The sequence below is a fragment of the Etheostoma spectabile genome, chromosome 21 (genome assembly GCF_008692095.1).
Source record: "Etheostoma spectabile isolate EspeVRDwgs_2016 chromosome 21, UIUC_Espe_1.0, whole genome shotgun sequence".
NCBI lineage: Eukaryota > Metazoa > Chordata > Actinopteri > Perciformes > Percidae > Etheostoma > Etheostoma spectabile.
In genome coordinates this window covers 15,799,811-15,827,548 of record NC_045753.1, presented here as the reverse complement: position 1 = coordinate 15,827,548, position 27,738 = coordinate 15,799,811, and the positions used below count along the sequence as shown (strand labels likewise).

General features: G+C 40.0%; 1 protein-coding gene across 1 annotated transcript; it reads right to left on the bottom strand.

The window, feature by feature from the left end:
* cpxm2 (carboxypeptidase X (M14 family), member 2) lies at positions 1-27,738 on the bottom strand. Its single transcript, XM_032501414.1, has 14 exons — positions 26,932-27,738; positions 22,833-22,934; positions 18,474-18,583; positions 15,956-16,095; positions 11,077-11,161; positions 9,815-9,965; positions 9,225-9,313; positions 7,065-7,188; positions 6,701-6,897; positions 5,623-5,802; positions 4,387-4,684; positions 3,907-4,046; positions 3,228-3,327; positions 1-730 (listed from the first exon to the last, which is right to left on the bottom strand). Exons 1-14 carry the CDS (start codon positions 27,212-27,214, stop codon positions 474-476), a joined length of 2,256 nt encoding a protein of 751 aa, XP_032357305.1. The 5' UTR covers positions 27,215-27,738; the 3' UTR covers positions 1-473.

The following is a 27,738-nucleotide window of genomic DNA, read 5'->3' as shown; positions in this document are numbered from 1 at the left end:
AATGGTTTACATAACAGTGTTACATAAGTTAATAAGTATGTACATAATGACAGTCATGGCCATTCCTCACAGTGGCTAAAATCAATCGCTCGGGCAGATTCCTCATCTGTAACGTTTATTTCAATTTTCTTTTATTTAAAAAAATAAGTTCTAATCTGATTATATTCTGTCAGTATTAATAGCTGATGAAATGATGGGCTTAACAAAAATACAATGAGAAATTGAAAAAGGGGGTAATAAATATAGTTACGTAACCTTTGCCAGAATTAAAAACAGTGAGTACAAAGAAAGGTTGAGATGAAAACAGTCAACCGAACAAAACCAAACCAAACATCCAGTTTAAATTAATCCACATTTTCAATCTTCAGACACTAATTCCACTGACAGCACTCTGGAATCTGACAGAGGTCCCTGGAGTTTACCCCAGTCTGATCAAAGCAGATGTTTGTTTTTAATTCTTCCTCATTCGGAGATTACGTCCCCATGCGTCTCTTTCTGGTCCTACGAGCTTGGCGCGGCCTGACTGGCAATCTGATGGGCTGCTTGTTGAATTTTTCCATTATTTCTTTGATTCGTGACAGGTTTGTGCGGCCGATGATGAAGTTGCATGTGGTGGCGCCCATCTCGTAGCCCACCTCGCACTTCTTACTGGTGAGGCTGTAGCCCTCAGCCTTGGCGGTTACTCTGTATTCTCCAGGGTTCAGCAGGCGCCAGTAATCGCCATCAGAAGCTGAAAACAGACACAAGACCCTTTCAAACATGCACTGAAACCCTGCACTTATCTACTTTACAGAGCTACTACTACAAAGTCCACGTAGTGTCCGATTGAGCCCATGTGTGAATAGAGCAGGTCATTGTACAGAGAATTCTCCGCTAGCAGGTGGCGTATTTGGTGACATTTCTATGATGTGGTCGGTGCAAAACCAGAAGACAACAAACCTTTGATGGTAAAGAAGAGGTGTCCTTTACACGAAGATGGCAACAAAAATGTCTAACTGGAGAAACAACAAGACTTGGGAACTTCTGTCAGTTAGTAGCAACGCCAAAACTGTCAGACAAATTCAAGGATACTCCTGCACACCCAGCGCCAACCTTCACCTAAACCCAACGGAGTATTTCCACTAAGAGAGAATGCATAAAGACTGACAATCTCCTGTTGTGTGCTACCTGTTTGAAAGGGCAACTTCGGACAATGTCCAGATCGGATTCTCCGGACATTGTCCAGACGTCTCATGAAAAAACGGCTACAAACAGACAAAAAGTAATAATTTTTTCACGTACTGTACACATATAGTGTCTGTTGTGCTGTTGGGACAACTACTCTCTTAGGTGAACCATTTTACTATGGATGTTGCGTGCATTTAAGGGTCCTTATAAGCATTGTACTAAAGTTAAATCACAACAAGGATAACATTTACAGTTACACATTGTTTGTGCAAAAGCAGCAGTATGCAAATCTTGTCCTAGAAAGCTGAATTTAAAGAGCCTACTAAGCAGTTGCAAAAAGCAAGCCTCCACCCAAAGCCTGAAATAAAAGTTATAGAGAGTTCTTTGTGTTCCACTTTTGAGAAGACCATGATCTATATTCCTATTCCGACTTATAAAAATAGCTCTGCTTTGTCATGTTGGATTTTCTTGGTCTCTCTCTGCTGAATGCTGCCTTTATGTAACCTGGGAAAACGAGTACGCTTGTGGTGTATTTTCAGCCTTGGACACACTTACAGAAAAAGACAGTGTCGCTTCCTTCCAGTCATCAAAACACCCACCTGATTCGTCTGAACAACCACTGAGACAAACAAAATATGAAGGCAGGTGTGTATCTGCTGCTGATCTACAGTACACCTAGTCTCGTTTTGCCAGACCCTCCTTCACAGCGCTGCAGAGGAGGGTCTGGCTAGTCCACACAGCATTTCGGGATGGGAGAAAAACGGGCTCTGGTTTATTGGTATGTCTTTAAACCAATCACATTCGTAATGTGCGATGCTAAGCTCCGCACGGACCCGCTGCAACATAGCCTCAGGAAGGAACTTATTTTGGTGTTCTTAAAAAGCTGTTTTAGTCATGCAAGAGAAAACTCAGATTGGGCAGATAGTCTACCTAGATGTCTCTATTTACCATGCAGAGATCTGAGTAACAGTCAACAATAGTCCTCATAAATTGACCGAAGTTTAAAATTCCAATACAAAGAAGCGGAAGGAAACGGACGTTGGCAAAAAGACATGCATCCGGTTGAATTTCCTACAGCACAAAGCAATCCCAGAAGTGGAACGTTGTGGATATAGACTACAGTCCACCCAAACGCTACATGTGGACATCTGCCATCTCTCATTCAAACGGCAGAAGAGACTCTATTTGCTTCCTAGAATGCTTCAATATAAAATGCTAACGAGCCAACAAATACTCACAGTGGTGTAGCACAACATTCTAGGTCCTATAGAAAGACATTCTGAGGGCCCTGGGTACTCAGTCCCATTTCTACCCCCAGTCCGACACCCCTGAATAATCAGTCTGGCAAGAACATCTTTCCGATATCAATGTGCACAAGTAGCATCCAGGCTGTCTGTCCGGCCTTCTCAGCAAATACAGTTTATTCATCCAGATGGCTGGACAACTGCTTTGCAAACGTCTGTTTTTTAAGGTTCAAACAGTTCCAATTTAAATTCAAAGCAGCTGAAAAGGTACACTTTTCAAAATAAATACCCTGAAATCTTTCCTGACTGCAACTGAGAATAACAAGGTTTTAGAAAGGAAACAGTGGCTTATACTTTGTTCCAGGAATAATATGGGCTAATGTCCTTTTGGACAGTCAATTTCACGCTCTAAGTACAAAACTGCTTTAGCTTTGAAGGCTGCATTTTTTAGGCATCAGCACAGATTGCCTTGAGGACACACAATCGATTGTCAAATTCAGAGCGGGAGGTCTCAAAGACACTGGCTATGATTGTAAATTGAGTCAGACGCCACCCTGTTCCAGCTGCTATTGTTTATACTGTTTATTCCATGTTACAGTGGTCATTCCTAAGGAATAATTTGAAGGGTAGACAGTTGTGTCAGTGCGCCCTGCTGCTTTGATTGCAAAATCTAAGCTTGCTCACATAAAATTACAGAGATGAAGCGATAAAATATCTACATGCTGCAAAACAGTCATTTGTTTTGTATTGGATTCAGAAATGAACCATTAATAGTTTGAATCCTACATAAGAATAGGGTGAAATGGGATGTTGTACCTGTGCGAATATCATGGTTGATGCCCTCCACAGAAATGATGGCATTCGCTATTCCGCGCCCTTGCAGGTCCCTCACCACACCTTTAATCCCACGATGCACCTGCACATTAAAAGCATGCCCCAAGGCAACCACGTTTAATGCAATGTATATTACATAACATTATCATGTCATGTATAATGTATGATCTTCACAGTTAAACATGTTTTAATATATTTCCTTCTCATCTAGCTTCAATAATAAGTAAAAGCTGTGACCCAACATGTGACCAGTGAAGTCCACATTACTAGAGAGAATGTAACATAACCGGCCAACAAGTCTTCTCCAAGTACCCACTACAATGCAACCTTATTTTGGCACAACCTTTGCACCCATCAATGTCAATATCAATAATTGCTTTTACTGCAAATTTCAGAAAGGGTTTAAACATTCATTTATCTAAACGGATGGTCATTAAAATACTCTTGAGAATGTGTAGAGTGTGAGATCAGCTTGTGCAGTATTGATGCAGCATTTTTAGTAAACACTGTACTGAGAAGATCAACAGGAACACATTGATATTTCATATTCCTAAAATAACACTAATAAAAAATTAACACGTGTTTATTTGGCTCGCTTGCATGCACATGGGGTTTTCTTGTGTGTATATATAAGTTGCAGGGGGCTGCTTTGCCTCTGTACCTGCTCCATGAAGACAAGAAGTGACTCGCGATTGTTCTCCCACTCCTCAGGCAGTTCGCTCTCATGTGGGAATTTGTCACAACCCACATACATCGACAGCTCAAAGCAGTTGGTGTGCAAATAGCTGAAATCATTCATACCTGCCAAGAAAGAAAGAAAACATTTGTAGGGTAGTATCAACTTAAGTCAGCATTTTGTCACGTTTGAGGAGAAGTTGTGGTTTTAATTGAGAGTGGAATGGGTTTGAATCACTTTCACTTTTGTCTTACATTGTTTGCTTTTGAATTCTTACATGATGCTTCAAGCTGAAACATAGACACTTTAAAACAGCCAAAGGGGTTCAATACTGAATATGCAGATGTGTTCCTGTGTGCTAAATAAAGCTACAGCTCAAAAGGATCAGAGCTGAGCAGAGAAATCCTGCATAATACAGTGTTAGGGGATCAGTGAGAAAACACCCGGGTATCTATGGACACTGACTGCCAGCCGCGGTGTGCCAGGATGCTCCATTGATGGTGCCGTCCTCTTTGGCAAAATCTTCTGTGTGGCAGACCCTTCTGTTGGCAGCAGTCATCAGGCGGTGTGTGGACGCGTAGGAGAAGGCCAGCCAGCGGAAGACGTGGTCATCTGGGGTCGGGGTCGGCTCTCTGACCACCCCTTGGGAGCGAGTTTTGTCGTATGGGAAAGTCACCACCAGCTCCCCTCCCTGGATGTTACTGCCCAGCACAAAGGGCATCTTCTCCATCCATGCTGTCAGAGCCCGTGTCTCCACAGCAACCTACAGCGGGGACCCAGGATAGGGGAGGACAATGTAATTCACAAAATCATCTCAGTGCTGGGATTGTAAAATTAACTCCCTCACAGTGAACAAAAATGTCACTGCTCTTAAGACGGAGTGATAAAGCGTTCAATAAATGCTGGTCACACACTCCAACACCATAAACTATTTTCACTTATATTTAGTCTGAAAAGTCAACACATTTTCATCAAGAGGCAGCAAGCCAGCTTACATCCAATGGCTTGTGTTTGCATGATACAATCAGGATATTGATTGAAAAAATATGGCTGCTGTTTGAACTCATAATTAAACCAGCCCTCCTATATCTAAGCACTGGTGGGGCCGGTCGGTGAGGCGAGCGAGGTTAGTTTTTCACAGCTCCATGAGCACAGATGGGGATCCAAGCTCTGCAGCTGCAGCAGCTATTCTGGAGGCTCTGTGTGACTCACTCGTGGCTCTCGGTAACGTCAAAACACTCGTGAGGATGCGCTTTTAATAGGTCGCTGGGTCTATTTTAGCTCACAGCCTCTTCGTCACAAATAGCAAAGGCATCAGTTTCACCCAAATTAGACATCACTGGTATGCCCACGAGCCTGTTTTACCCTTTTCACTTATAGGATTTGTTTGTTAAAGTGGAGGTGCGGGGCAAGGACATGTCATTGTAGGTGAAGTCACTCGAATCTAAATGGCAATCACATTTTTTAAGATGCAACACACATAATTATTTTGTGACTTTGCATTGTAAACAATAAAAGCTGTGAGAAATGTTAAATTAAAATGCCGTTTGAATATCTCAGAAGTTGCATCCTGCGGATTTTGGGCACACGTGGCATTTCTGCAAGCTTTAATCAGGAAATTGCATGTCTTTACCTGTAGGGATGATATAATATACATATTTAATATGTTTAAAATACAATATAACAGTCAATCAGACTCACTGAAGCATTTTTGGACAGGTACCACTCTGGGACGGGCACATGGTGGTTGAACATTTTGCGAGGGATCCACTTCTTTGCCTCGGCGTCCCACAGGATGGAGTTGAGATCGGGGAAGTTATGGTGAATATCTATTCCATCATTGCTCCACCGACCCAAAGACCAGCCGCTGAGCTCTGAACCCTGTGCAAAACAACAGCAGTTCTATGATCGCAGATGGAGCAATGTAACATGGCTCAGATGGCTTCATGGGAAGTGTGGAGTCAGGTTATCGTCACATTTTGCCTCCCTGCCGTCAAAGCTCATCCAAAAAAAAGCTGCTTAACTCTGTGGAGATGCAGAGTGGGGCATTTATTCTAAGGCATAGTACTAACTTAGTACTTAGTACTCTAGTGACCCTTTCACATTAGACAGAGTAATTTGATTTATTGTTAATCTCAACAATATAGCTCAATGGCTATAGCTTAATTAATCTTTGCATCAGCCATGATAAAGTGTGTTTATATGAGCTGAAAAACAAAAGACTGGGCTGTCCACTGCACTTGTATATGTCACATAGGGCTGAATGGTCTCTCATTTCTTTTAATGTACATGCGCATTTCAGTAGAAGCTAACACGGCACTATTAGCTTTTGTAAAACAAGGCATTATAGTACATACTGTGCAGTGCATCCCCACATTGGGTCACCAAAATACATATCATTGACTATAAAGCAGCCAAGCACTCAGACTTGCTGTTGACCTCCTCTTTATCTATATCTATATCTATCTATTGTGTATCATAAATTTTGGCCCTTTAATCTCTCAGTCCTGCAGCTGATTTGAGACAATACCTAGCAGCATGTGTTTCAGTGTTGTTTTTTTACAGCAGAACAGGCAGCGCATGTCCATTTACAATATATTCAATTACATAAAACATTAATTGTTCATCAAGGCATTTCCACCAGATGGTTTGAACTAATTTTCCTGCATGCACCACACGCTCTCTTATCAGGCAAAGACTTGACCACAAATGTGTTGTTGTTTTCAGCGTGTGGCCAGGGTGTGATATGAGGTCCCTAATGGCCGCCTTGCAGACCTACCACTTCAAAGGCTTTCTCGTACCCATCGGGGTTGACAGATGGCAATAGATGGATTCTGGTCTCTTCCACCAGGTGACGTATCCGCTGGTTGCCGGACAGATACTCCAGACACATGAACTGCATCAGCAGGAGGAGCAGCTCTCGTCCCAGCACCTCGTTACCATGGGAACCTGCTGTGTAACGAAACTCTGGTTCACCTAGACAACAGGTTCATACGAAGGGAGAGATGAGGGGGAGAAAGAGGGAGACTAAATTTGCAATCTCTGCAACAAAATTTACACGACCCTTGCTCAGAGCAACGCAGTGTGATGTCTCTGATGTTATTTCGCATTAAATCACGTCCTGAAGCCTTAAATATACTCACCAACTTCATGCTCTCCTGGGTTGTCAGAAATCTCTATGGCATACAACTTGAGGCCGCTGTGGCTCTTTCCTATGTTATAGATCCGGGTAATGTTAGGGCACATTTCATTGACCACCTTCATAAGCTGTGGATGGTAAATAATAAAGCATCAGCTCTTAATATATTATATAAAGTTTGTGTTTTTGTATTACACTTTTAACTTGACATATGGGAATATTTAATGTTATAGAAAAACATTTGTTTTCAGGTGCTTTAAGAACATTTTGCTGCCTACTTTTACTTGTGAACCACACTGAATGTAGGACTTTTACCCAAAGCCTTGAAAACTTATTTCCGTAATAGTATAAATAATGGAGTCCTCCACAAACACACAATTGCCTGCCAACGTTTTGGTTATTTTGATGAGAGATTTTGTTAGTTTTTTTCCTCCGTGTGCTTTGGAAAAAAAGATGTCACATACTTCCATGCACCAATCAGGATTGAGTAACATTTGAATTAGAATCCTATGACGGCTGGTGGGTTGTTTGGTTACTTTCAATCCAACTTTTAACTTTGGCTGTTGCTTAATAAGTAATGACTATGATATTTTACAGAGAATTATAAAAAAAAATTGAAGTAAAGTATTTGAAACTGCTTAAAATACTGGGTACTTGATGCCTCAAAATTGTACAAAATAATCTCCATGTTATCAGAAATTTTCAAACAATAGCACCAGTGCTGTTTCACAGACTTTATTTAATAACTCTAGACATTGTGGGGGAGGGGGGGGGGGGGGGGGGGGGGGGGGGGGGGCTGTGTGGGAAGGCAGTCAAGAAAATTGTGAAAACAGTTTTGTGGAGGAGCTGATTAAAATAGCAACAACTATCATTACCATGTGGGCATGTGTGAAGATACAAAGAGGAAGCGCAGCAGGATAAAGACTAACGAGCTGCTAAGTAATCTGTTTTCTTTTCCCTTGTCCCCCTGTACTTGTGTAAAGCATCCTTTGGTTTTCATGAAATGCGCTATATAAATCTAAGTTCTTATTACGTTGGTTGCTACAACAAACTCTTATTGCTTTGGCTCGTAACACAGAGACAGTGATTCCTGGTTTAGGTCATGATACATCTAAAGTAGGCTAAATTACCATATGCAACACGTAGAAATGCAACGTTACATCTGTAACATACTCTCTTATTTTAAATGAATGAGTATCTGTCATCATCTGAAATCTACGTGTGGTAAAAACACTACCGCTTTTGTCCAAAGAAGCCGCTGAAATCAACACAAACTGAAAGTTACATATAGCCACTTTAAACTAATGTTATCATTAAAGAGACACTTCTTGGCCGGGATGTGCAAGGGTAATGGTAAGGTAATATCTGCCTCTTTGAAAAATGTGGAAAATATTCTTTCTTTCCAATTATTTTATTATATCTTTCAGCTGTCCTCGCTCCGACAATATCAGTATTCCCAAGGCTACATTAAAATCAGTTCTCTTTTCACTCCTCTCCTGGGACATGTACTTTATTTGAGAAGCCACAATGTGGCTATTTCCATTGACACACTCCATTTAAAAAGCTATGGATAAGGGTGAGATACGGTACCAGCCATCTGAGTAATGTCAAGTCTTCAGGAGCTGAGTATTAAAAATAGCCCTTCTTTTCTTTGCAAAGGTCTATTGAGGATGGACACCCTGCGTGATACACATTACAGAGAAAAATAGCACAAAAAAAACAGGGGAAAAAAAGCTTTACAATGAGACATACGTTCAGAGCATTAATTGGAGTAAGTCTCTTTGTGGGTCATAACAGCAGTTTAAGACACCTGTAGTCGAATGTTTGGCATAGGGGAGCTCCTACATCACAGCACTTGTACCTTCACAAGCACTCAGTCACAGTGTAATCCGTGACAAATACAGCTGTCCTTCTCGGTCCAAACAGGCTACTGTTCATGACAACTATATGAATAAGTAATGACACAACCCAGGAGATGGTTAATGCATTTTCATGTGGCTGGCAGCGCTCACTTCATTTGTTACTGCCCACTTTGTTCTCACAAAGGACACAACTTGTCTGGTGTTGGCTCGCAGTCACACAAGATGTTTTATTGCTCCATGCTCTGGAGTCTTTGAATAAGCAGGCGGCTGATGTCTGTTGTTTTCTGTTCACTGTGACTCACCTGCCTCATTTCTTTATAGCTGTGGTGTCTGAAGTCCAAGTCGTCTGTCGTTATGACTTCATTGCGGCGGTGGTAGTAATTATTGGGATCTGTGAGGAATCAGAAAACATGTAAAGGAGGTGGATGACTTATTTTGTTTGCAATGATACCAAAGAAAAGGAATGATCAGTCATGTCAGGTGGGTTGAGACCATGGGCACCTTTCTTCCTTTCTGTCAAGTTCAGCCAAATTACAAATAACCATATTTTCTCTCTGACCTCCAGTGGTATACAACCATGCAAAAAGTTTAGGTATTTTGTGTCAGGGTTTTGCGATATCTACCGCCACCCTTACACATTTTTACTTTTATTTAAATGTGTGACCTTGCTGTGGAAAGCTTTCACTGGTACAATTGTTTTAATTTTGGATACAGGGATGCTATCCTCTCGACAATGGCATCAAATCCAAAAGTGCTTACTGTATTACTGTATACTTGTCTTTCTGAGAGCGTGAATGCTGTATTCTGTAGTTCTGTGTGTCTGAACTAGTCCCTAATCCTGAATCAACCTGATATTGCCACCCTCCAGTGGTAGGACATACAAACCCGTCACCTGGCATAGGACAACCAAGGATCTCCACTCTCATACAGATACTGCCGCTGGGAAACCACGAGCGAGGGTTGACTCGGATGTATCGGCCGATCATTGGCGCAGGAAAGATGTTCTGGACTGGGATCTCCTTTTCCCTGTTGCCAGTGAAGATCTACTAAGGCAAACACATTCATCCAACTGGTGAAAAAAGGACAGGATTGTTTTTTTGCAAATTCGAACATCGGTTGATTTAAGCTATTTTATTGAATTGATTACTGTAGCATATTTGTTATGGACAAAACCTTTGGATCGACAGTTGTAAATTAATGTAGCCTAGAATGTCATTGTCTCTAAGACAATCAAAAACCCTAATAAAATTACAAAGACACCATGTATAAAGAAAAGGACATACAGCCAATGTTGAAGAAGCTTTTGGAAATGGAATAAATTCAGTGAGAACATGCACAGGACAATGGTTGTTATGCTTTGGTCCACATAACCCTAAAGCAAACACACATTCACGCACCTTTAGAACACGATTAAACCTTGATACCACCAGGAATTTATTGTAAATTTTAACACCCACCATTCTAAATCTTCTCTGCACCCTTTGGCATTTTGCAAGACAGTTTGGCATTTGGCATAAAAGGTGTGTGAGTGGGTGAGCGGGAAGCTTGTAGCTTGTAGACTAAATTACTGTAGGGGCATTATCTCCCACATCTATGACATCACCAGCCAAGGGAGTGTAGGGTTACACCAAAATGTCATTAACTGCGACGTGAACTGCAGTGGGGAGCAGCGAGGATATCATTTTCCTCAAAGACATAATCTGATCTGCATGCTCATTGATAATAGGATTATTAATATTGTTGTACTCTTAGAGGCCGAATGCATCAGTGATCAGTTGCTGTTTTAGTTTGTTGTCAATAAATTCCTGTCTATTCAATTACATCAAGTGCTGAGACTGTAACTCTGACAATGAGCCAAAATCAGATTCCCATCTGCTTGAGGATCATCAGTATTTACTACTGCCTCCCTCATTAAGCTTGGAAATAAGCAGAGAGGTAAATCTTCCTCTGTAATGACTGTCAGACAAGAATTCATTTTTCTATTAGGCTCCAGTCAACAAGGGACACACAAAACAAGACTCCTTATGAAGCTAGTTTATGCGGAGAAAGCATAATAATGCTTGCGCTCAAAAGCTTTACAGTGTGATAATAATTGCCTACTTTATAGATACTTTTCAGGAGAAAGTAGCTTTTAATGTCATGATTGTTGCTCACCAAGTCCTTGGAGCCGTTCTTCAGTGTTATCCAGGTGTGACTATCATTGCTCACCATCACCTTATACGAGGTCACCCAATCGCTCCTGTTAGGATGAGAAAATCAGGGCATGAGTGGTAGAAAAGAAATATCCTATCAGGCTGACTTCAGTGCAAATGAGGTGACTGTGAAGTCGCTCAGCTCGAACACGCTTCATTCTCACAAGATGGAAGTCTGTTTAAAAGTAGCACAATGGAAGAGAAGGTCAAATAATTTATATTCGTATTATTTACTTACATCAATTGTCACTTGAGCCTCTCATTGCTTAAAATTTTGAAACATGAGCAACAGTGAAGTTTGCCATACAAATTACTTTCACATTAACTGGATTGAGTTTTGGGTCTGAGTTCCAGAATATGTTTGCCAGATAATCAGAGTGAATTTCCATTGTGTTCCACTTCATTCCTTCATTCAGTTATTCATTTGAATCAGTGAACAAATCAGAAATGTTGGTGTAGATTCAGGGGTCTAGGACCAGACTCACAATGCACTGGATGATTTATGTGAGTGATGCATAAGTCATGAATTTGAAAAAACACAGTAAATGTTAAAGAAATGGTTTGACTTCTTGGAAAATGCACTTTCTTGCTCTCTTGCCAATGAGATGAGACCACGTCTGCACGTCAAATATGACTCTGGCCAGCTGCCATTTAGCTTAGCATAAAGACTGGAAGCAGGGGGAAACAGCGAGCCAGGCTCTCTCCAAATTTCAAAAACACGCCTACCAGTATGGTGAGTGTTTTAAAGGCTGATTTCAGTTATTTACCAAAAATAATACTGTCAACTGAATAAACGTCAACTGAATAAACAACCTTAAACTTCTTAAATTAGCATTTCAAAAATCCTGGCTATGGTCCAGGCAACAATAATGCAGCTATGACAAAAACAATGCAGACTTAATAATCACTGTGATAGATTATTTTTTTGTTTTATTAAAACACGCTAGTATTGGCCATTTAAAAAGCATCGTAGGTAGAGCACAGAGTAAGAATACAATGCTTTTTATGTCTGCAAAAACCCTTCACAGGTGATTTAATGTCCCATCACGCCAGACAGAGCTCTACCCACGTGAGCAGTATGTAGGTTGACAGTGGCTTCAATGCTTCTGGATAAAGGCATCAGGGCTGAGCTGGTCCAGCCTGGTAAGAATTCCCAGTTCTGCTAATTAGAGTGCTGTTACAGACACCGCAGACAGTTACATGCCCTACAGAGCTAATTGCGGGCAAAATGCTTTCTCGGGCATCGGCGTCTTCCGTGCTCTCATGTCGTGCTGTCCTAGAAGGAAAATCACCAACACAGCCTAATAAAGTATCTCGCAATGCTCTACTACACACCAGTTTTTAGAAGTCTGAGCCGATTCGTTCCAATTAAGAAGTACAAAGAACAAACGTTGTCAAATATCATTACAGAGCAAAGAGTGGAGTAGGTAGAGGGTAGGGAAAAATGTGAATAAAAGCATTTGTAGGTTTTCTTGGTGGAAATGGGACCCTGGTTAAATGCAAATACATTGTCCCTTACTAAGAAGGCATATTTTATATTAAGTTCCCTATTTGAAAATGCTACCCCAAAGCCATTATGGCAAAATACAATTTACTATAGGCAACAACCACCTATACAGTGGGGCGGCGTTTTCTGTATTGTTCTCTGACACAGTAAGAGCTCAAAGTCGGGTCTAGCGTAATATAGAATCCAGTTTTGTTGAAGTTTGGGCTGAATAATTCAAGGTGAATCACCTTGACTACTAGGACAGGGGTGGGAATCACCAGATGCCTCCCGATATTGTCACAATACTTATGCCATGATACGATGTCATTACGATATTAAACATATTGCATTATTCTGCGATATATAGCAATTTATAACCTTTTTCCAACTTCTAATGTTCCCAATTTCAAATGATCTCCCCAAAAGGAAACTTTGTCAACACCTGGTTTATCTAAAAAGATACATTTCTCTGCTTGTTCATATCACTTAAATTTTTATTGCTGCAAAATGGGACTGTCAAGCAGACAAACTGACCAACAGATGCAGAATACAATTAAAGATCCATACTTGGCGCCTGTGTATCAGTACAGTATTACCACTGAAAATAACGCCATACGATGCTGTATCGATTTATTCCCCCACCCCTACTGACTACGTTTGTTCGTAAGGAAACACACACACAGATGTACAATTCAATTCAATTTCAATTCAAATTGATTTATATAGGTCCAAATCACAACAACAGTTATTTCACAGCGCTTTTCATAAAGGAGCAGACCGTACTCTGTTATGTTATTTACAGAAACTCAACAATTACCACCAAGAGCAACAGGCGACAGAGGCAAGGAAAAACCTCCTTTTAAGAGGCAGAAACCTCGAGCAGAACCATGGCACAGGGTGGGCGGTCATCTGCCTCGACCGGTTGGGGGTGAGAGAAAGAGACAGACAGAGACAAAGAAAGAGAGAGAGAGAGAGAAAGACAGACAGAGACAGAGACAGAGAAGAGAGAGAGAGAGAGAGAGTACAGTATGCGAGCATATGTGTCGCATACTAAAACTTGCATACTGGGGTAACTTTTCCCACTGCCCAACGAGTGATTAAAAGAAAAAAACAAACAAATGTGCTGCGTCATAGGGTCAATATTTTCTGTTATAATATATTCTGGCTCTTTTTAAACATATAAGCCTTTGTTCTCACCCGTACTGAGTAGTTTGGGTACTGGATAAAGTTTGGTCAGACATTTGACCACGTATTTTAACTTAATCTTAAAAACAGTAACAACACACTCTCGCATAGTAATTGAAGCGATGAGATGCATTTCTGGGTTCTAAATTTTAAGTAAATGTCTTCATCCTCAAAAAGGACACAGCAGGCTCATGTACTGTTGAGCTGAGGCAGTGAATACTGAGATTACACACATGCCTTTGTATTTGGAAGTTATATTACAGAATTTGGCATGGAGACCTGATGGTACTATAAGTCATATCTTAACGAGCTTCACAGACACCGTTAGCAGCACAAAGTAAACTCATCCCATGTTGTAGTCCGTATACACTTCCAGTATATATAACTAAAGTGTTAAAATGTGTTCAATTCCCTACTTGTTAAATCATTCCTCATCATTCAACACCATTTTGTCCTTCATCTGAGTGGATTGAACAAGCTTACAATGCAGTAAAAAACACTTCTCCAGTGTTGTTTTTAAAATGTAGTGCCCTTTTAAGAGAGATGAAAGAACGAGGCTGTACTCCAATCAATCAAACTCATAAATCCTTAATCCCACAGTGAAGGGATCAGAAAAGACTTGTGAAAAGGGCAAACGCCAGGGAAAGTTCTACGCCATGTGGACGAGATTGAAAACCTTGTTTTGTTTATATTTGTGAAGTCCAATTTTCCAGCTGGGTATATGGGAAAATTCAAGACTCGTTTAGAGTTCTGGACCAATCATTGCTGTCTGTTTGCTTCTAGTTGTCATTTCCCACAGTTATTTTGACATAACTATGGGAATTAGTTACTTAGATTTTTGTCTCCTTACTGTGTTTGGATGTAACCATGTTGATATGACACGGTTATAACAACATGTCATATATCAACAACTACTGGATAGATTTCCATAAAATTTGGTCCACATATTCATGTCCCATCAGTCTTAACTCTACTTTGGTGCTTATTGCCAGTTGTTTGCATGCTGACATGCTATACTGAGATGATGAACATGGTAAATATTATATTTGCTAAATGTTGGCTTGTTAGCATCATCATTGTGAGCATTTTAGCAGGCTGGTATTAGCTCAAAGTGCTGCTGTGCCTACTGTAAGTACAGCCTCACAGAGTTGTATGAGCATGTCTGTACACTCTGTCTCTGACTTATAAAAATGTCATGATGTCAACCTGTGCTTCAAATGAACTTCTCATTGAAGTATATCACTAATAAAAAACAGTGGTAGCAAATAGCAGGTTATTGAAGCAAAAAGCGTTTCATGAATGGCATGACATAGCTTGTTTGTTTGTTTGTTAGCTTCTTCCCTCATATTGAATTTTTCATTTTTTATCCTTTTCTAATCCATGTTAAATGTGCTTAATTCTCAAGATTTGTCAGAAGTTCCTTTTTTGATCTACAAATAATAATAGTAGTGACAACATAAAGTAATAATTAAATCTACACAGGGGTCTTCAACGTTTTTGAAGACAAGGACCCCTTAACTGTGACAGAGACAGAGCAGGGACCCCCTATTACATATTGTATTAAATTAAATTGTGCATTAAACACATACCCTTTTAGTGCATAGAATACTAAGCTATTATAATAATTGTTGGTATGTTTTTGTAAAACATGTTTTTATGTTGCACATTGAATCCTTAGGATGAACTGTGTCTGTGGGTGGCTACCTTAGTGACTACCTATAGGCCAGTAAGTTTAGGATCAATGTGTTTTTTTCTTCACAAATAGGCGGATTTATATTTGCCAATACTTTGTTGGATTAATGTTAAGACATTTACATCTTTGAAAAGAAACAAGTTAGACGGTGTGCGGGAGTTTCTTTGCGATTTTTGACTTACTTTTCCCCCTCCAACGCACCTGTCTCTCGTTATAGATGTGCAAAGTATTTTTCTTTAATGAAAAACTTTCAAAAAATTAACTCTGAGTTCCCCCTAGGGGCCCCAGGCCCCTGTTAAAGATCCCTACACTGATGGTTTAAAACAAACTTCAAACAGACATCCCTATCATTTGATTTAAGGCCATTTAGAGAACTGGCATGAACCCCATCCCGCCTTTAACGTTAGCTTGGAAAAGAAAATCCTCATTCTCAACCATGTGCAACTCTCTATGCATGTCTGTAGAGTTCCTACTCACGACCAGAGGGAGCTTCTGCCTTGTGTGATGACCCCTGTGAACTTAGTCAGCCTCCTGGCATCCACCTCAAACCACTGCAGCGGGTCATCTCTGCCAGCGCACCAGGCCCCGTCATATAGGTCATCTTCATAAAGGCCAGCCTGCAGTCCAGAAAACAACCGTGTAGAGCAGAACTTTATCCCAGATGTCCATGTGGTAACACAAACACACAGTCTGTTTGGTGCATCACACTTATGCTGACCACCTCCGCCTTGCTTGCATTTGTTAAATATTTGTTAAAGGTCACTGTGTTGACAGTGGAGGGGTTGAAGCATGCAAAAGTCAAGGCTGAGATGTTTAGATTTTAACCTCTGAATCTAAAATATGCTGTCAAGATAAGAATCAGCTTAGCTGCAGTAGATCAATGTTTCTTTTACCATAATAAAGGCAGTACTGTAAATGTTATAAAACAGGCTACATCACTCAAAGCAGACTAGGTCATACTTAATGGAGTGAACAAGGGAAAACAAAGCCAGTGAAGTTGAGTTACCCAAATGATCGCAGAACACATCTGCGATCATGGACTGAGCATTGAAACTAACTTATTACAATGCTACACCCTCCATGAAGCCCGTACTCTTCCAGTTGACACTGTTGGCTCAGAGCGAGATGTGTGAACAGTCACACACATGCTGTGTGTGTGCCTCTTCCTGTTATTCATCCAACTGCTAAGATTATGATGACATACTGCACTGTAAACGCTGAGTGTGCGCTATCGCTGTCTCTTTATCACTGTCTGTCAACTCTCTTTGAAGTACACCACTCAAATGATGTCAAGAAGAACCTGACTTGACATTTTTCGTTCAAATGTACATTAAGTTAGAATTGGAGAGGGTGTGAAAACAGAGTGAGGATCTGACAAATTTGTGAATTATTTTAGGTTGATACTCAACATCAATGTCTTGTGTCTAATTCTTCGTAAAGTGTTTACATTGCATTAAAAGTCTTTTATCAAAGTCAAACATGAAGAAAGTTAGGGTTTTAGAACTAGCCCTGTACATATAAAGTGGCCTCAGAGAATGGATTTCTGGAATAATGTATCTAAGTTAGAATTACAACTCAGTAAACAAACGTGTATACATCTCCCAATACTGAAAGTCGCGTGGCTCTGTGCTTGAAACAAGCTGTGAGGTCTATCCAACTTCCTGTCAGGATGCAGGTTCGAAACGAAAAAGACAAAAATGTGTTCAGTGAGAAAGAAAACTAAGCGATACCCATACTTTTATTTACGTGCTGCTAGGAGAAGCATGTTCCAGCCTTAAGAAGTAAGTGTTCATCTGCCTTGAACCAAATTCCTGTAGGTTTACTGTTAAATTGGCCTACTTCTGCCAAGGAGGTTGTGTTTTATGTACCATTTCTCTGTCAGTTAGCAGAATAGCTAATAAAAAAGAAAAAATAATGTTAACAGATTTTAATTAACATGAATGTCAATGAACAGGTGATTACATTTGGTACCAATTCAGATCCAGTTGCAGACCCAGGACCTTTCATTACTTGAATGAAAACAACCGGACAAATGATGTATCCCACACTTGTTTCTCACTGTATTTATTTTGCTGCATGATAAAGATATAGTAAGTTTTCCTTTCCAAACACTATTACATATATTAAACATTTAGAGGGTGTTAAGTGGTGTATAGCATTTCAAATGTTCATGTTTCACCGCCAGTATGCATCTCCAAATATGAAAAAGGGAAAGTTAAATTCCTCACATCACAGAACTCTTGGTGTCTGGAATCAAACAAACTGTAACAGCTACAAAAAGTGAAAAAAGCCAAGCTACATGGCCACAAGCCCAATTCAACAGGCAGCATCTGTTCTCTAAGTTTTTCTCATGATTTACAGGTACTTTTTCTCTATAATGGACTCTGTATACTGTATCTCTGCCCCTGTATGATTCTTGGGAAGCACTCACACACACAGAAGTGCGCAAACACCACACCAAACAACAAATCCTGTGTTTCCTGACACATAATGCCTTGTCATCTTGTGCGGATTGAGAGCATGTGTGCGTGTTGCATTAATTGTATGGATTGAGAGCAGTGCAGCCTGCAGTAGATGAGGCGTGTTGCAGACAGTACACATGCTAATGCCCTCAAACACTGCTTGCACTAACAGGAAATTCCTCTTTTCCCAGATACCAATCTTTTTTGTTAGTCTTGGGGATGTGCCCCTGGTTCGATGGCAACACTATCACTGTTGAGTTGCTGAGTTACTGCGAGCTCATGATAATGTCATCCACATTTAACTGAGCAAAAGCCAGTTATCGCAGGCAACATCTTTCCACAGAGCTTGAACATGAACTTAAACTGATTCAAAAATTAAAAGATGCTATCTCTGGATCATATTTCTTTTGGATTGCTAATTTAACGGGGGGGATGAGGCTTAAAGCATCCAAGAAAGGTGAAATATATAATGCAAGTCCCAACATTTCTGGCAAGCTTACCCAAGCTTCCAACAATTTACATTTCCATCTCACCTGAATGTTAAGTCGACCTCTGTGAGCACCAAGGCCGTAGCGTTTTGTAGTTGAAGCATGAAGCTGGAAATCATCAATCTTCAATGTCTCCAGTCCCATGGGAGGGCATTCTGGGTAACGAGAGTGACAAATTAGCCTGTGACGCTAATGTTATGTATCATGTGTTGCATTGCTCCAGGATAATTGCTTTCTGCACAGTATGGTATAGCTCTTTGACTCAACAGTAAGAAGCACATTTAGACCGTTCACAGTGAGCTCAAATGTGTGAACCAACTGAAGACAGCAGCTGAACTCTGTGTTTGTTACTGAGGCAATCGTAATAGGTGCTCTATACTGCAAACATAATCAACATAACACACATAGTGAACAAGGAACAGTTTAATAAAGGTTCAAATTAAAGCAGAATGTTGTTGGGATGACGACCATTATCAGTGTTGCTGTTTCTTCATTCTGCCTCCAAACCAAACACAACAATTACTCAAGATGCAAAACTCATTACATCTTGAGTTATTGTTGTCAAAGCCCATGTCCTTTGCAGCTAAGTGGATCACCTGTAGGAGACAAATCAGGAAAAGTTCATTTTTACTCTTCTGCCTGTAAACAACTAATATTCTCAAAACCTGGAAAATCAAACTACAAAAGGTGAGTCTGTGTGAAGGAAATGGAGCTTAAAAGAGGGACAGAGGCTTTGATGTATAATCTGCTATGCATTTCAAAATATGTCAGTCTTCATAAATGATTAATGACTGTACACTATGAACGCTTTCTTTTTTATAATTTTGCAATGCACGCCTATCACAGCCATCTAACTGCACAATGAATACATAATTAAATTGAAAAATGTAATATCATGAAAGGGCAAAAATGGGAAATTGCTGCAGCTACAAACCTGTCAAGCATTTTTAAAGTTATCGGTAAAATAAAATTAATAAGAAGGTCTCTTCTCATATTGGTGATTGCCTGCATTTACTTAATGCATGCCCACTCTGTGCTAAAAAACTGGTATACTTGCTACACTGAGAGGGTTTTTGGTGCCAGTGCTATTAGCAGATATGGGATAAGCTGACAAACGGGTCAAAATCATGAAAAAGTTGTGATCCTTCAAGACCTTTTGCGCAACACAGTTCCCTTAGAGCACTCCAGCACTTTTAAATTGCTCTTCCAAAAGGTTGTAGGACAGATAGTTAAAAAAGAAAATAACTTAAAGCAGCAGAGGCTTATTTATCCTGATTTTTAATTCGCAATTTCCCATAAAAGCAACATTTTGGTTTCACCGTCCCTGCCGAAAAAACTCCATTGTGTTTAAAACTCTACGCCTTCGGTTTATAATTTTTTCTCCAAGCCACTCTCAGATAACACTGATGACATCACTATGACCTCATCAGGGTTATTTGAGTTATCTTCTCAGACTTGTAAGACCTAACTACAGTAGGTGATGATACTAGTGATACTGTGCGGGCATCCTCCCAGCCCAGACCACAGGACATAACTGATTTTCATTAATATGTATATATATTTTTTTTTTTCTTTTTTTTTTCTTACATATATATCTTTACGTCCATCTTTGATGGCAATAAGCAGTCATTGATATGACAAATCATCTTGTAATTAACTCCTTGAGTATGGCAATCATCCAGTAACACCCACTAATGCCACAGCAATGGTTTGGCAGGCATGCAGCTGTCTTCAAGGCACTATTTTAGAAGAACACACTCCTTAAAAAGAGAAAACTGCACGTCACTTAAGAATGTTTTCATTTGCTGCTGGAGGGAGTTTGCCGTTCATTTGAACAAATGCCTGTCTTTAAGTGATTGCAGAAACAGAGTTGGTTCACTAAATAGAGCTCTTTGTGTGAGATTGGCTCATCCTTTACACTACAATGGCTATTAACCAGTGAGAGCCAAATGGGAAAATCAAGGTTGATGTGTGAAATTCCAGCTGCCCAACGGCTCTCCGGGTCAGATCATGCTGTTTGCAGACTTCCCGGATTACAGCGATAGAATTTCAGAGCAAGAATTGTGCACTGATCTGTTTTCACATGCAGCACATGCTGCACATGCTGCTGTCATACAGCAAATGAACACCCAGAAGTGTAACAGGCACAAAGAAGACACAGACATGTTCTTTAAAGAAATACTGTGGCTTGGAATTTTGCTTTTATAGGATGTATGCATGGAATTTTGGACATATTCTGCAGTAAAGTCTTTGACCCATAAATGAAGCAGCCTTTGCATTGTATAACTGTTCCAGCAGGCTAATATGTCCGAGGCACTGGAGACCAATCACATGAACCAAGATTTGTTAAGAAGCCAGAGAAAAAGATGATCAGCATCCAAAACTCCACACATGCATGAGTCAATTTATGTTTGGTGCATTGAGCAAACATAGCTTGAGAGCAAATTAATGCATGCTGTAAAACTGAGGTGTAAAAGTTGACCAGTAAGTGTAGTATTCACAGTAACGCTATACAACAATAAAACTACTACTTATGACCCTGCATTCCATTATGTAAAACCCTCTTGGTATCAGACACATACTGTAAGGCCACAGGCTTTCTGAATGGAGTGAACATATTAGGGACAATCCAACCCTCCAAGCAGGGTGACAGCCATGCTCCAAAGCCCTAAAACATTATCCCCATCTGAATGCAATCCTTTGCAAGTGGACCCACATAGGAACACAGCATTTAACCATTTAACCCTATTGAATGAATCGATTGCCATCTTGGAAGACTTTTCTATTCATAATGCATGTGTAATTATGTAATTATTATTTCCTGCAAGTAGGAAATGACAAACATGTCTTCTGTTGAGGTTTTCCTGACATGTGATAAAACCTTTGAAATGTTTATCCGTGAAATTCTGCAACATGCTGTAGCTTATAGTACTGACTTAGCATTGTCAATTGTATGCTGATATGTATCTTGAGTTTAAAAACATTAGCTAACATTAGTCACCATAAGCTACTGGTCATACCAGACCAAAACAGCAAATCTCCTCGGTGTATTTCACTAAGTTACTTTTATTGATTGTAAGTTCAGCTTTTCATTTAAAAGAAGATTGTATTATTTCTTCTTTGAAAAGGTCATGGTCTCGTTTTAGTGACACATCGTGACATACTGTACTTTACCCTCAAATCATCATTGTACATCAACCCACGATACAATTTTGACTTTTCAACAGCCTCTGCAGTTTGACTGCGCAGATGTGACAAACTGTGTTATCTAAGCAGAAACATCTTGTTTCAACACATTTCTGTCCAAGGGGAGTAACGAATGAGCCGTTGAGACATCCGCTGAATCAAACTTTGAAATACCTCGCCAGTCTCAGGCCGCAGTTTAATGAATTCCCTATTGTTTTGGTATGTGTGGATGTGGCAGGCACAGAGGTTCTGCTACACCTCCAACAGTGGGCGGATAATTAAAAGTTTTGAGGCTGAACAATTTCTGAAGCTGGGTTAATGCAGCTCTTGAAATATCGAAAGTATAATATTTTTTTACATTTCACATAAATCAGCTGCTACAAGGAGATGCTGAAACGAAGTTGGAAAACAGACTGTTGTTGAGTCACAGTTTCAGCTGTGAAAACTGAAACATGATTTTGGGAGCCTGAGCCTTCACGATCTCGACTGTCTCGGCTTCTTGGTGCCAGGTGTGTTGGCATGGAGTTATTATTTTCTAACACACATAAATATCCAACATTCTGCTCCCATTCTCGAGTGCCAAATTAAAAATGGCAACCTTTCTGTCTGTCTCAGTAAGTTCTGTACAATAGTTTCAACATAAACACATAAATTCACAGTTGGCCACCACAGCCTCTCTTAATCTCCAAGAATTATTAAATATAGCTTCCCGTTATGCTAGAAATGTCGGACACTGTAAATAAGTTTAAACAGGGCAATTTCACGACGTTCAGAGCTGTGGAAAGTCTGAGGTCAAAGCACATGTGCTTTGCCCTAAATCACGCTCTCAGTCGAGCAAGTTTAATCTGTCATCTGACAAGACAGGAAAGCTACTGGGGCATCCTGGCTTCAGTTTAGCAAATATACCATGATCCATGGAAACCAAACACAATGCTTCATATTCAAAGACGACTTCAGTGCCTCTGTGGCTTGACTCCACTTCTGAAAGCATCATCTTATATTGCCAGACATTTCCTCTGAGGGAAAATATCTTCTCTGAAAAGCTCTTCCCCTTTCCAAAATATTTGTCATCTCTGAGAGAGTTTGTTCTTCTTTTCCCATCCTAACGGCTCCCGTGAAAGTTAAGAAATGATCTATGCACATCTGAGGGAAGATGAATTTTCATGGGATTGTGAATTTCCCATAACAAGTGAGACTGTCACCTGTTAGTTCACTCACCCTCTTTTATCAAGTTGTATTGTCCTTCTCTCTCTGAGATGCTGTTTGAGGTTTTCAGGGCACTCTTCTTGTTCTTCTCAGCCTTTTTGTTGGCTGTTTTTACTGAGGAAGGAAAAGACATTAATGCAGGAACAGAAATAAAACTTGTTTTTCTCCATTTGCTTTGACAGGTCCAATTACATTTAAAACTGCTGATTCATTGTTGTTAAAGGGTGTGTTCACACAGGACAAAACTTTGGCTGGATTCATCCCTAACACACATGGATAGATTCAGAATTTGGGCACAGAATTAGCAAACATACTCTAAATAAATCTAAATTATATTGCTCCTGCATTCAATCATAGTATGTCTCCCACTCACAAGGGCTAAGCAGATGCACATTTAAGATATTTAATACAGTAATACAATATACAGTGTAAGATTACTGCCTCAAGATTCAAATCAGTCACAGGGGCACGGAGTCATGGAAGGGAGGCGTGTGCCTTTTATTAGACTGAGTGTCAGGTCAGGATCGGCCCCACGTGATAACAATCCTTCTCACATCTGAAAGTATTTATCCTCGTCTCATTCTGAGGACAGGGTAAAAATCTGGTTCAGCGTAACAATTATGGAAGGCTCTGACATATGCTCATATAGACGTTGGTGAGTTACAAACAATGTTCATGTCAGTAACACAATAAACAAAACAAAAAATATCCTGTATTTAAAATTCTACTTAAGTCAAACCACAACTTTTAGAGTTTTAAGGTTTTGTAGTGAAGCAACAAAAACAACACTGCAAGGTTTTTCATCTGTTCCCTGTTTCTCCACGTCATGGACCTGTGTAACCATTATGTAATGCTTTCAGATCAGTTGAGTCTCCATGCTACTCCAAAGTTATTAGATCATTTGAATTATGCCCAACTACAGGCTTTTGACATGGTGGTGAAAGAAAATGTCCAAAATGAAACAATTCAAGAACCATTACTCCAAAACTGTACTTAAAACTGCAATAAATGAGTTTTGTTTTTTTAGTTGTATTTGTTTATGTATTCACTTTGGGGCAGCAGAACACAGTACTGACAATTTAAAAGTTGTTATGGTAAACATGTTAGAAAGCAAATGGAATCAAAAATGTATTCATTGCCAAAAGTTATTATGATGGAGATGAATAAATCTATTTTGGTTAACATACGTAAATGAAATAATTATTTTCAACAATTTACCAGCGTATCTAACCAAAAAAGGATTAAAAAAGGCCTTGTAATATTACATTTTTATCAAATTACTTCATAGCCCCTAATTATTTTAGATTTTGAAGCTTTTTTGAAACTCAACAGAGATGTACACATGTCCAACACATCATTAAGTTCTTTCCATAATTGAACCCCAAAACTGAAACACATCCATATTTTACATTAGTCCTCACTTTGCCAATTTACCAACCCCTAATTAAAAAACCTGCACTAGATCCTGCAGTCCTCATAAATTTCAAGCCTATCTTCAAATTGCCTTTCCTTTCAAAAATCCTGAAAAAGATTGTGCACAGTCAATTAATGGCGTTTCTGGAAGACTATAGTATTCTAGAGGTTTTCCAATCCGGTTTTAAAACGTTGCACAGCACAGAATCAGCTCCTTTAAGATTATTTTTTGGCCTTTTCCACCTTTAGTTTTTGACAGGACAATTAGTTGAGAAAAGAGGAAGACGTGCAGGAAATCACAGTCAAAATCAGTCAAAGGTCGGATTCCAACCCTGGACCTCTGCTTTAAAGCATAAACTTCTTAATACATATACGCCTGCTCTACCACTGATCCAACCTGGCCACCTTTTAAAAGTTTTTTATGATATATTTTTAGCTACTGATTTTGGTGACTGTGTTATCCTTGTGCTTTTGGATTTAACGGCTGCATTTGACACAGCGGATCATAAAATATTGACCACATATTTAAAGCAAAGGGTGGGCATCAGGGGCATAGCACTGGAGTGGTTCAAATTGTGCTTGACTGACCAAACTTATGTGTTAGCCTTGGTGACTGTGTATCCTCCATTGCTCCTCTCTCGTGTGGGGACCCACAGGGCTTAGTTCTTGGCCCTCTCCTTTTCTCTCTTAATTTGCTTCCACTTGGTTCAATACTTAGGAAGCATGGTATTTCATTCCACTGTTATGCAGATGACAGGCAGATTTATGTGCCTCTTAAAAAGAAAGATGCACACTCCGTCAGATTTCTACTTATGTTGAAGACATAAAGGCCTGGATGGCTCTGAACTTTTTAAATTGTAATGATGAAAAGACGGAAGTGATGGTTTTTGGTGGCACCACTGGGACCCCCCCCGTAGATCTGGGTTCCTTGGCACAGTATGTTAAAACCTTGAATGGTCTTGCCCCACGCTACCTTGCTGAGCACATATGCCCTCACGTACTTACACACTCTCTCAGGTCACATGATTAGCTGCTCCCGAGTGTGCCTAAAACTAAGCGGAAGCTCCAAAATTGTGGAATGATCTGTTTCTGCACATTAAACAGGCCTCTTCTTTGTCTGTTTTTAAATCACGTCTTAAAACACACCTCATCTCTGTGGTCTTTGACACCTAGTAAGATGTTGACTTTATTTAATGCATTTAATTATTTAGTTTAATTGCTTTCATTGCGCAGGTATTATTTTTACTCATATTACGTTTGTTTTTTTGTATTTTTGTATTTTTTTGTACAGTACTTTGGTCAACTTTGGATGTTTTAAAGCTTAACAAATAAAGTTGGATTGGATTGGAATTTCAAAGATTTAAACCATTTTAAATTATAATTACATTCTCTTAATAAAAAATGAATAAAATGAATACAGACAGGAAAGCCAAGTTTTTAAATATACAAAATCTGGAAATTGTCATGAAGATTATAAAGATTAGTGCAGCTTCAAGTACAGTGCATCAATTAATCTATTAAGTTACTTCCCACGCCTGTGAGTTTCCAGTTTTTTTCTACCATAAGCACACTATCAACATGTAACTTGCAGAAAGCCTTCATGGGCCTCTAAGAAAAAAACAATTTATCTTGTTAATATGATGCAGTGTGATGGAGATAAAACAAATAACTCTCAGCAAAGGTATGCAGTGACTTATTTATATGTCACTGTTATTACATATTCCTGCTCTATTCCCACCTGCAGAAGGTATTCCTGCTGAGACACGTGAAGCCAGATGCCTGAAACATGAGGTCACTGTTGATACAGCTGCTCCAAATTATTTGCCACCAACCAACTGAAAGCCCTCACGCCTGTTACTGTCCTCCAATCACCTGGCAGGATCTCAAACATACCTACAAACCTGCTACTGCATGTGCTGAGAGTCTTGTACAGAGTGCTTTAAGCTATGTACAGCACTGCTGTGTCTCGCTGCTGTTGGAAAAACGTGGGTTTCACATGTGTTCTGGCCCTTGAATGCAACACAGTCCTGACCTCTGCAGTGGGGGAGGCTGTTAATCCTGCTGAAGCCACACAGAAACATGGCTCTGATCTATGCGTGTGTGTGTGGGGGGGGGGGACTACCTGAGGAGGCCATGTTTATTGTTTTTTCTCTGCACATCCATCACCATGTGATTTGAATTGAATTGAAGCCTGAGGCCCGTTAGCTGAACCTGAGAAAACGAAACTTTCTAAATATTACCTATAACTTTCAACTCTGAACTTTCAGCATTACGTTGTACTAAAAAGTTAACTATAAAAGCATAAATAAAAACTTCGATAAAAAAAGCCACAGATTTTTTCATTTTTTTATTTTTAATAAAATTTGTGTTTTACTGTTCAATCCCAAAGCACATCCTTACTAATTCTATTTTCACTTTTATTTTATTAAAATATTAATCACAACTTACCAGATAAAACTTAAATGATTAGCCATATACTGTCATCTATAGTGGCAACACTGACTCATAATGTCACTTTAAAAGTTTCAGCAGAACTTTAGTTCTCTTACTAAATTATACTGTTGTGCTGATTGGTTGCCCATGACACTGTGAAGATGATTTTATGAAGGACTTCTAGAGAAAGAATGACGTTTTACTACAACACCTAAAAGCAACACTTTCTCAAGTTGTCCTTCTTAAGAGATGGCAGTGCTTTTACCTGATTTTACATCAGCTCTGTTTTTTTCCGTCTGCGTGCCGCTGTCTGCTTTTCCCTTGGGCACTTTCTTGGCAGGCTTTTGGCTGGGTTGCACATGCCTGTCAGGTATCGAGGCTACAGGCTTCTCCAACACTTGGACCTGGTTATACTGCTCTCTTTTCAGCAGCTCATGCATGTAGTAATCCTCATCCTCACCGGCAGAGCCTTGGCTAAGGTCTGCAAGCCCCACGAGGAGTCCCAGCAGTGCCAGGGGGGTTAGGAGGCATAGGTGCTGTCTTGTCATGACCCGGGGGATTATCTCCAGCTGTGAGTCCTGATGCCGTCTCCAGAGGAGCCTGCTGCTGCTGCCGGGCTGCGTCCCATCAACTGCTCCCCTTCCTCTCTCTTCCCACTCCAACGCAGAGAGTTTACAAAGTTCTCAGAGCGCTCCAAGTCACTGACGAAAGCAACGGAGCCAGAGGGTCCATAGACGCCTCAGTCTGGGAAAAATGCAGTGAGGGAGGGAAAGCAACAGAGAGCAGGAGATGAGGGAGAGGAGGCAGGGAGACAGACAACACTGTTGTCTCCTTTAGATGCTGGCAGGTGACTCAAAAAGAAACCTTTTTTTCTTTCTCTCTCATAGATTCAAACCAGCCCAGGCTGCTGCTGACACATTGCAGAGTCACTGTATTGACATTGGCTTTGTGTGGGTAGAAGAGAAATAGGAATAGAAACATCTCTTGACACATTTAGGATCTGCTTTCATCTCCATATCCTCCCACTCTGTCTGGGGCAAGCTTTAACCAGAGGAAAGTTTCTTCTTTTCCT